Source organism: Echinops telfairi, unplaced genomic scaffold, assembly GCF_000313985.2.
Source record: "Echinops telfairi isolate 266 unplaced genomic scaffold, ASM31398v2 ScPeMD7_8;HRSCAF=38, whole genome shotgun sequence".
In the NCBI taxonomy this organism is placed as follows: Eukaryota; Metazoa; Chordata; class Mammalia; order Afrosoricida; family Tenrecidae; genus Echinops; species Echinops telfairi.
Window position 1 is genome coordinate 14650450 of NW_022103905.1, and position 11938 is coordinate 14662387.

At 34.6% G+C, this 11938-nt stretch overlaps 1 protein-coding gene across 4 annotated transcripts in view; it reads right to left on the minus strand.

Moving 5' to 3' along the window:
* The window catches only part of ZNF280D (zinc finger protein 280D), a 116025-nt gene that overhangs the window by 15961 nt on the left and 88126 nt on the right, over window positions 1–11938 (minus strand). For all 4 annotated transcript variants that reach the window (XM_045286494.1, XM_045286495.1, XM_045286491.1 and 1 more), the window contains one exon: window positions 3005–3050. In XM_045286494.1, coding sequence (XP_045142429.1) covers window positions 3005–3050 — 46 coding nt within the window. The remainder of the gene's footprint in view (window positions 1–3004; window positions 3051–11938) is intronic.

Below are 11938 nucleotides of genomic sequence, written 5' to 3' on the forward strand. Positions count from 1 at the left end.
AAAAACATCAAAGTATTATGTTTTATAGCTTATGTAAAATATGTGACAGTAAGGAGAAAAAAGAATATACAGATTACTTAAATCAAGGAAGAGAGGATATCATTACAAACCTCACATATATTAAAAAGATCAAGGAACCCTACAAACATCTCTATATATACAAATGTGATCACGTAGGTGAACTATTCAAATTCTCCCAAACCCATAAACCAATAAAACTTAACCATAAATAAAAACAATTTAAAATCCTGTATCTACTAGTTATTTGCTTGTATTTAAAATAAAAATTTCTGTAGAAAAAGAAAATCACTGGGAGAAAGTTGCTACTTCTGTACAGGTTTCACTGTAACAGACTTAAGAACTCTTAAACAGATAATAATGGGGGACTTGCTATGCTCAGAGAGAGGCAGGTAATCTCGAGTAAAAACAAAATAAATTGGCATCTGCCCTCGTTGCTTCATTATGACATGTATTAATCTGGTAGGTGGGGTGGCTCTGTGGTTGTGAATGAGTATTATTAAAAGTTTTACCCTATCTCCAACCCCCATTGTTTATGTAAACAGTGTCCAGTCACTTAAGAGTTTAATCTGTACAAATTAACAATTCATACATTGTGGTTCACAGTTGGCCTATACTTGTATAATTTTCTTTTCTCAACAGCATTTTAAATTCTGTATCATTGGCTAACCTAATGCCACTATCAATGTCTAGTGGCTATGAACTGGGCTGCTAACTGCAAGGTCATTAGTTCAAAACTACCAGCTACTCCCCAGGACAAAGATGAGGATTTTCACTCCTGGAATGATTTACAGTCTCAGAAACTCACCAGGGCAGTTCTACCCTGTTCCATTGGGTATGAGGAGTTAATACTGATTGATGGCAGTGAAAATGATGCCCTAGAGCAGTGGTTCTCAACCTTCCTAATGCCACGATCCTTTAATACAGTTCATCATGTTGTGGTGACCCCCAACCATAAAATTATTTTCGTTGCTACTTCACAACTGTAATTTTGCTACTGTTATGAATTATAGTGTAAATATCTGATATGCAAGATGTATTTTCATTAATACAAATTGAACATAATTAAAGCACAGTGATTAATCACAAAAATAAGATGTAATTCTATACTGTGAAACATTTATTTCTAATGACAAATAAATGAAATTTTTTCTTGAAGCATGGTGTAGCTTGGGTAACAGTCTTCACGCCGGATACTTGTATGTGGGTGTAGCTGCATGTGGATGGACCCACCTGGAGACAGATAGAGGAGTGTGTCCTAAAGCCATCTGAAATATGTGTTTTCCGATGGTCTTAGGTGACCCGTGAAAGGGTCGTTCAACCCCTAAAGGGATCGCGACCCACAGGTTGAGAACTGCTGCCCTAGAGGGATGTTTGATAATGTTCTCTAACATAAAATAACAATGATGCCTCTAGGGTGAAGCAGAGCAACATATTATACATCACAGATGGATGATTGGATTTGGGGCTTGTACTTAATTCTAACCTCAGTCTAGGAATAATTAGTTCTTATGACATGTCCTTGACTGACGCTCTAACTCACTGAAGAGATGGGTGCAAAGTATGATGAAGAAACTATATGGTGACTGGCGGTCAGAAAGAATAGCATCTGAAGTCTTAAAAGCTTGTCTTAAAACAAGCAGCCATTTAAGTGAGAAGTCAACTAAATCCAATTTAATGGCATCATTAAATTGTGAACACCTGGTTGGCAGAAGGTTATGGTTGACAGTGGAAGCCCAAAACCCATCTACAGGGTCAACACATGGATTAAGCCTTTGGAGAATCTCCACTGATCATAGATGAAGGATGTGAATTGCCTTGTTAGCACAAAGAGAACATTGTAAACTTGACTATGGAAGACGTAGCTATGTTAAAATGTATTATCGTATGATCTCCCTTTGACCCATTTTAAAGTTTTTAAAGTTTTTTTAGAGAGAGAGAGAAAAGAGGTCATACGTGTGGACGAAGCTTCTGGTGAACTCCCTCTGACTATAGACCAGGGATGTGAATATCCCTGCTATCAAGCAAAATACACTGGAAAGTGCATTATGGCAGATGCAGCGGGATGAAAATTTAACACTTTCTCATTTGATCTCCTTTTTGATATATTTTAATTTGTTCTAGTTTTTAATATTTGCTGCTCTCTTATCTGTTGAAGTTTTTATCTGTTTTACTTTGCTATTGTTAGTAGTTTTTTTTTTTTTAATGTTCTTCTGTGTATGAAATCTAGGGTAGGTAAATCTATAGTGACAGTAACTGGATTAATTGGATCAATGATTCCTTGAGAGCATGGCGGGGAAGGTTGCGGAAGACGGGGAGAGGAATGGGGAGCTAATAACGATGGGTACAAGAACAAAGAAGATGTTCTAAAATTGATTGTGGTGATGACTGTACAGCTCTTCTTGATGTCACTGAACTATTGTATTATATGCCAATAAAAAATGGAAATTGGCATCAAGAAAATGTACTGTGCACACCCACGTTAGATTGCTGAGTAGATAGATGGCATTTATACAATAATCTTGACTCTGATAATCAGCATACTTGTGTACAATAATTGGAATGCATTAAGTTTATTCACAGTACTTCTACTTTAAAATTGGTAAAACCATTGACAGTTTATTTGCTCCAGAAAATTAAACCAATTAAAAAGATTAATTTTCTAGTGTGCTAAATGATTAAAGTTTTATTGATTTTAGAATGCTTAAATCATAAATCTATCTCCAATATTAACTAGTTGAATTAAATAAAGGGAAATATATGATGCTCTAGTTAAAACAAAAACATCAGACAATTTTACTTAGGGTTAGATAGTTTTATACCTAATGAAAATAAAAAATGAACACCACAAATTTTTCTTACTGTTACCATGCCAATACTATTATTAATGCATACATATTGAAATAAAAATGTTTGGAAAAAAACACACCTAACAATACTTTCAAATGTGCAAATTTTTAGGAAAGTAAGTAAAACAAAAATTTACCTCCGACACAGGTTCTTGTTCTTCAGTGGAAGCTTCATTTCTTACTCTTTAAAACAAAATAAATATTGACTATTTTATATTTAAAATGAAACAATTATTTTCTGTATGTAAACATAATTAAATACAAATCTATAAACTATCACATACTTTATAAATATAGCTATAGCGTTATAGCATGACTTCAGTAAATATTTTATGGTTAAAACATGAGAATGAACAGGAGAATCAACAAATGTACTAAATAAATGAATATCGATTTAAAACTAATCTCCTTTTTAAAACAAGATCATGGAAGAAATATTTCTCAGATGAGTATAATGTAAAATGAAATAACACATTAGTAAACAGCTCGAAAAAAAATGTATTACTCTTTAAGTAATGAAATAAGGTTTTTGGTTTATTTACACAAGGCCCATTAGTATTTACTATGATCTGATTGAGAAAGTGAGAAGTATTTTAGCTATGTTGAAATTCAATATGGTGACATTTCAAATAATATTATAATCTTTCTCACTCTGGAGACAGTAAAGTGACAGAAATTATTTAGAATTTTGAAAGACATGTATAGCACAAATGCTCACTTAACATTTTAAAACTTCATAATTTCTATGAAATAAGTTATTGCTAGCTTGTAATATTAACAAGTCTTCTATTAATAGTGCATAATTATATAATTAATTATACAATAAAAGCATATGTCCTATGGAAAATCTTGTAAAAATTGTTTTTAAATATAAAACCTTGCTTTTACAAAGGACTTTGTTTTAGAAATTGCTGGTAACTAAATCTTATTGTTGATATTATATAATAAAATTTTAATTTGCCCAAGTAATACAGTTACCTGATCTGAATTGTCATTAAGAGTTAAGTGATTTATCAAGTCTTAAAAAAGCTATAGTCAAGAAATAATATATTTAATATAAGCAACAAATTATCCTTGACTTAAATTTTATGGATGACAAATTAAGACAACTAGTAGGATAGAAATGCCTGCATCTTAAGAGCAACTCTCATGGTTAGTCAATGAAATATAGAGTTGCCAAAGGCCCCACTTTTTAATCTATTTGCTGAAGGTACATTTAGAAGATTATAAATGTAAATATTAATAAAATATAGCATTTACTAAATATACTAAATATAAATGTTAATACTTCGCTGGATATCAGTAATAACTTATTTGTATAGTGTTATTTATTTATATTTTAGTTAACATAAAATGCTAAACAACAGAAACAGATAGTGTCCTTTTTGAATAGAACTATGATATTAGTGGTCTATCACAATAATTTAAAACAGTTGAATAAAGTTTGCAACAAAAGTTGAAATATGTATGTATTAAGTATTTAGAAGAGTAGTTGTAATACTCTTTGGAATTTAATTTTGCAGAGTCTAAATAAAAAAGAGAAAATAAAAAATGCATATTTCATTGACTTAATGATTTACATACTACTAGTTTTAAGGATAATGTATATGAAATCATAAGAAATTAAGATTGTTTAGAAATGAATTTGTAAAATTACAATTGATTTTCATTTCTAAGTTTATAATAATTTTACACTGAGCTGGAAAGCCTAAGTGAAATAACTTGGTTATAAAACAATTTTAAAATATTTGTAAAATAATTTTTCCCCTTTTCAGCTGACTATTGAAAATGACAAAGTAAAATCTTATATTATTATAACAAAATAGTATTAATAACATTCACATAATGGTATTTAATAAATTAATTTTAAGCAGTAATTAAGATGGAAGCCATTAAGCATGTATTAACTAGTAGTGCTGACTTTCCAACTGTAGAAACTGGGTATTTTGTTAATTTCAATTATTTTAATATCTCTGAAATGAAAGTTTGCACCAGAGGTTTTTGTTATTCTTCACACTACTTACTGCCTAAGACAGTAGTAGAAAGCATGCTAGTTATTCCGATTATAACTAGCATTAGCATTAAGAACAATGATCCTAGTCTTGTTTTGTGGCTTTGATTTTCAGTATTACTTTGAAAGTTAAAACTGTAATAACCAGTGAAAATATTTACAAAAACAAACTGAAAAAAGTTAGAAAAATATACTGTGTAAAATTCTACAAGTTACAAATTCATCATTACAATGCATGCTAAATTTTTCAAATTATAACAGCCTATCATAAGATTAATAAATTAATATACACTTAGCACATCATCACCTTTCAAACAACATAAAAATTCTTACCTATAATTTTTATCCATTAAAGATACTTGCTGAAATAGTCATTTGGGATATTCAATTGTTTGGTACAAGGTAGTAAAATTTGCTAGGCTCAAAGTTCTGAGCTCATAACCTGCCTTTAGGTAATTATACTTTTTATTGTTAAATGCTATAGCAGCTTTTTATAGAATATGTATTAAAAATTTCAATGCAGAGAGAAAAGGACTGGTGATTTATTTCAACAACTATTTAGATATTATAATTGCAAGTTAGTGAATTTTCTATTCTATAGAAACTTGATGCAATATGTCCCTCTGATGTATTTCAAAAGAAAACCTTTCTTCTCTAAAGCTAAAAATAAAATAATCTCTGCATTTTATTGAAGATCGCATGACCATACCCAAGGTTATACATAAAATAGATATCCTGTTCAATGTCATCAGTCTGCTTTTCTCAAGTTTCATTCCCATTACCAACAAAACACGGGAATAGGTGGGTGGGAGGCACAAGAAAAATATGTTCAGGTTCATTTCAGCTAGGCTTAATTCTTTCTCCCCAATATAGCTTAAGTACAAATAACCAAGAAGTTGATGCTGACTTTAAATATGTAGTCTTTAATACTATAACTAAGTATACTTTATTTAAAAAGAAAAAAAAGTTGAAAGAAGGTTGTACAAGACGTAACTGCTCCCTGTGGAGGTTGTATATTAATTTACTCTTAGATTTTATTTATTTATTTATCAATCATTTTATTAGGGGCTCATACAACTCTTATCACAATCCACACACACATCAATTGTGTAAAGCGCATTTGTACATTCATTGCCCTCATCATTCTCAAAACATTTTCTCTCCACTTAAACCCCCGGCATTAGGTCATTTTTCCCCTCCCTCATGAGCCCTTGATAATTTATAAATTATTATTATTTTGTCATATCTTGCCCTGTCCGATGTCTCCCTTCACCCACTTTTCTGTTGTCCATCCCCCCCAGGAGGTCACATATAGTTCCTTGTAATCGGTTCCCTCTTTCCTACCCACTCTCCCTCTACCCTCCCTTACTCTTAGATTTTAAATGAAAAATTACAAGCTACTTTAAAAAACTGATCACATTACTGAGATGGTGAATATATTTCACCTATACATTGACAATATAAGAATTATATTATCTCCCCTCAACTAAGAGTAAATTCTAGGATATGTACGTAATCATATATATTAAAAATTATGATACCTTCAGGACCAGTGGTGAGAGTGGCGATACCAGAGGGTGGAGGGCAGGTGGGGTAGAAAGGGGGAACTGATTATAAAGATCTACATATAATTTCTTCTTGGGGGTACAGATAACAAAAGTGAGTGAAGGGAGCTGTCGGACAGTGTAAGACAAGACAAAATAATAATTTACAAATTATCAAGGGTTCATGAGGGAGCAGGGAGCAGGAAGGAAGGGGGAAAAATGAGGAGCTGATATCAAGGGCTTACTTAAGTGGAGAGCAAATGTTTTGAGAATGATGAGGGCAACGAATGTAGAAATGTGCTTGACACACTGGATGGATGGATGTATTGTGATAAGAGTTGTATGAGTCCCTAATAAAATTATTTTTAAAAATAAATAAAAATAAAAATTAAAAATACTTTTAAAAAAAGACACAACTGCTCCCTTCAAGTTCACAATCAAGGAAACATACTCAAGCAAATGTTTGTAAAATTGTGACAATCTCTTAGAAAAGCAGCAGCATGTAAAATACAATAGTTGTACCCAAGGATTGATTACTATGTGGAACTTCAAAAAGTGAAAGAATCAAGGAAGCAAAATCAAAATGTTGCAATGAACTTGGTTTCAAAGGAAGAAAGGGAGTTACCAAAGGATAGAATGGAGATTCCAGGTAGAGAAAAGGCCAAGTATGGTACAAGATGGCAATTCACGGAACTCACCTAGTCTCTTTTTATTGGAACATAGGGTGCAAGGGACAGTAGAGAGAGCTAGAACTATAGTGCTAGCAAGGTTAATTTCACAAGTTTGGCTATCATGTTGAAGTGTTTATGTTAAAAATGTATCCAAAGACTAAGAAAGTATGATCTAACTTGCACATTAGAAAGAGAAAGGGGTGGGCTGAAAAACAATAAGCTGCAGTCTTAAGGAGTCTACCTAAGAGACATTTAATGACTCTCAATTAAAGCACTGTTAATGGAGAAGAGGGCTGCTTAGGAAAATAAGCCTGTTGGTTTCAGGTAATATAGATAGTCCCCGACTGATGACATAGATATTGCACCATGTAATTTGATATCAGCAATGTCGAACAGCTCTTATCACGAAGAGGAACTGATGGAATAGGACTTAATAGATTTTGAAGAGGAAAGAATGGATGAAGAAAAAATAATGAAGATAATAACAGTAATCAAAATGCTTTACAGTGAAAGAAATTGAAGCTTTTTCTAAATTAAAACAAGGGCTTCGGTTGCTTGAAAATATGGGCCCAAATGCTGATCATTTTGCTAAACTCAATAGGGAGATTCAGTAAGCAGTGAAATGTGACCATAAAATATGTGAAGAAAAAATGAAAACTCTCACTCATTTTCTGACCAGAAACACCACCCCCATTAGCAGGGATAATCCAAATGCTCCATACCCTTCCCATTGGAATTATTACCACATGGAAAAAATATCAACATAGTCCAACTCTTCTTCATCAGAGTAAATATTTATGATTTCTGTAACTTTTTAATGTATTAAAGGAGACTTGTACTTGTAATGTTTCCAAGACAAATAAAGATCAGATTTAAAATAGCATTTTACATATCAGTAAACTCACCACCACCAAATCAATGTGACCCCCTAGTGTTCCAAGACTCTATTTATAAGAGTAGAGTTTTCCAAGACTCTATTTATAAGAGTAGAAAGTCCATCTTTCTCCCATGGACCTGCTGATGCTTTTGAACTGTTGACCATGTGGATCACAACCCAAACCATAAACACTATGCTACCATGGCTCCTATGGATCCTGGTGACTTAACGATAAGGCTCTGTTCAATGACTATGTTGTAAGTTACTTCTGACAAGAGAGCCATTGGAACAAAATCTCATCCTAAGCCAGAGACTACCTGTATATGGATCAACTACTGTTGATTTGGGGTTCCATGAAATTGGTTATAACACATAGTGACCAGTACAACGGAAGAAAAAAACCACTGCCCTATCCTATGCTATCTTCACAATCATTGCTTTAAATTTTAGCCCATTGTTACAGCCTCTGTCAGTCATTGAATCTTCCTCTTTTCTGCTGACCTACTTTATCAAGCATGATGTCCTTTTCTGGGGATTGCACCTTCCTGAAATGTCTTAAAAACATGAGACAAAGTCTCATTATCCTTACTTCTCAGGAGCACTCTCCCTTTATTTCTTTCAAGACAGATTTGTTTTGTTCTTCTGCCAGTCCATGAAATATATATACCTTTACCAGCACTGTAATTCAAAGAGCATAAAATTTCTCTTTGGCCTTCCTTCTTCACGATACCCTTTTTTGTATGCATATGAGGTCATTGAAAGCACTATGGTTTGGATCAGGTACACCTTAGTTCTCAAAGTGATATCTTCACTTTTTAACACTCTACAGAGAATACAGTATACCATTTGATTTCTATACTGCTGCTTCCCTGGATACTGCTTGTGTATTCAAGTAAAGTAAAATCCCTGACAAGTTCATTCTTTTCCCCATTTATCCAATGATGTTCCTTACTGGCCCAGCTGTGAGGATTTTGTTTCATGTTTAAAGTGTAATCCATACATTACCTCAAATCCTAATAGCTACCCTACAAGGAAATTATTATCAACTGTTATTCAGTTGAGGCTTAGCAAGGTAAAGTAATTACTCAAAGCTACATAGCTGACTAGATACAAAACTAGGATTTAAATTTAAGAGTGCTTGATTTTAAAGCTGTACTATGTTCATGTCACCATACTTGTGTGAGCCTGGGTTGACTAAAGACACAAGTTCACAGATACTCATGTGTGTAACAAAGAGCTTTATATAAAAGAACAATTGTATATTGAGAAAACACACCAGCCCTGTCCAGATTAAATCTATAAGTCCAATATTAACCCATATGTCCAATTCCAGTATATAAAATCCTCTTCAGATTCACACAACACATGCAATGACACCGAATTCAGGAAAATCACAAGCCAGTGGGTGGAAAGTCTTGTGGATCCAGTGGCAGTGGAAGCATCTCAGCACTGGCAGGGGTCTCCATCTGGATCCTCTAGCTCCGGGGCTCTAGTTCCATCAGCGTAGCTCCATGTGTCTTATCAGTAGGAAGATGAATCAAAGAATTTGGGTCTGGCCTCCAGTGAGCAATTTATCTCTGTAGCACCTCCAAATGAGGTCATCAAGTTGTGACCTGATTGACAGGCTAAATTCCACCCCTTCAATCTTAATAGTCTCAAATTGACACCAGATTATGTAACTACCACAGACTATCCGTTGTCAACTAGACACTTTCACACAACTCTTATAGCCATATATGATTTTCAAACAATGAAAAAATCGTTATCTGTACCTAACAAGATTAAACTAAAATGCATACAATAAAAAATGTGCCACCCTTATTTAAACAGCATTCTATAAGTGAACAAAACAAAAATATTCTATGCCTGACAACTGCAGTTAAGGGAACACCTACATCACAATCCTATGAATATGTGCCCCCACCTATGAAAGTTTGTAAGCCAGCCACTTCATGCCCTTTATCCTCCCCATTTTGGGTATGCAATTTCTATACTGTGCACTTACATCAACCCAGTGCTCTGAGGAGATAATCCTAATCTTTGAGGTGAAGAATCTTCATTCCAGTTGGAGTCTTGTGAAGTCTGCATCCATAAGCAAAGTCAAATCAGCACAGACCATCCATAAAGTCAGCAGCAATATACACCACTTCACAGGCTCAAAAATCTTCTCTTGATCTGGTCTGGTTCTAGTCAACTCAACGTGGGCTACTTCATTTAGCTTCACCAGGGTGCCCATTGGCTGCCTTGCCTTTAGACTATGGGCCCCATCAAAAATTCACAATAACCCTAGCCCCCTTGTGCTAGGTCATGAACTTCCGATCAGTCAACCACTCTTGTTTTCTCCTCTAGTCCCTGTGAATCAGGTCCACAAGTGTCAGTGACCAGACTCAGCCCATCTCTTTATTGCTCCACTACTCTCACTTCCACTCAACAAGCAGATCCAGGTGGTCAACTAGCAAGCATTTCAGCCTTCCCAGAGGCTCCCTTTAACAGTTCAGTGGTAGAGTTGAGAGTTCCTTCCTTGGTCCAAATTTTTCCAGCCTCAGGTACAAACCAAGAGTTCAAATTTTTAAAGTTCAAAGTTTAAAAAGCCAGAGTTCCTTTTTTCTTCAACCTGTCAACAGCTCCCTAGTTTCTTCACCTTCGAATGTCCTCAACAGTCAGGACACTAGGTGGGGCTCATCCTTTTAGAGCCTTCTTTGCAGGCATATCCTAACACATTCAAATTCTAATTTAATGGCTGAAGGCAAGTAGTCTTACAAACTACTTTTACTTCCCAATAATCATTTCTATCAATCATTATATCAACAATAATAATAAGAAATCAGTATAAACAAAGCAGAATCAGATCCTAAACTCAATTTTAAAAAGTTAAATTCAATCCTGATCTAACTTATCTTAATCCTTAGCTAAACTATTCCATTGATAGAAAATATGGCCTTCGGCCTTTGACTGAATCAAGCCAGGTCCATGCTTTCTGTCAGTCATTTTGACCTTCAGTCAGCCATTTTCACTAAGGAGCATAGTCGCTGAGAAATTCAAGGGGTGAGTTTGCCCCGAGCTTAATATATACATTAATCATATTTATTACTGCCATTTCAAGTAGGAGTAACCAATGACAAAAACCAAACTAAAGAATCAAAACTTTAACTTCCCATATTCTTTCCAGAAAACACCCAGTAAACTGCATGGTCATTTCTGATGTCTGGCTAGCCAAAGAAGAACAACTACCACGAGGCAGAGGTCAAACAAGTGTCTACTCTCTAACTTTGTTTTGTTTCTCTAGTACCCCACCCCCAAGGTACCATAATGTGCTAGTCCGGGTTGACTAGAGAAACAAATTCATAGACACGCATATGTGTACAAGAAAGAGCTTTATATAAAAGAGCAATTGTGTATTGAGAAAACACTACAGCTCTGTCCAGATTAAGTCTCTAAGTCCAACATTATCCCATATGTCTGATACCAGTCTATAAATTTCTTTTCAGACTCATACAACACATGCAATGATCACAGGCCAGTGGGAGGAAAGTCTTGTGGATCCATTGGCAGTGGAAGCATCTCAGCACCGGCAGGGGTCTCCATGTAGCTCTTCTAGCCCAGGGCTCTAGTTCCATCAGCGTAGCTCCATGTGTCTTGTCAGGAAGATGAAGCAGAGAGTTTGGGTCTGGCCTCCAGTGAGCTATTTATCTCTGTAGCACCTCCAAATGAGGTCAAGATGTGACCTGATTGACAGGCTAAACCCCACCCCTTCACTCTTAATAGTCTCAAGTTGATACCAGATTATGTAACTACCACAATACTTACCAGTGGTATGGAAGAACAGACTTTTTTCAGTATGGATGACTAAAACAGGAGAGTCCTGTATTTCAATAATCATGAACAGGAAAGAGACAGCAGCCTCTCTAAGACTGTAGAGAAGAGTAAGATTTTCCTGGAAGGAACAAGAGTGATGAGGCTTCAGAAGG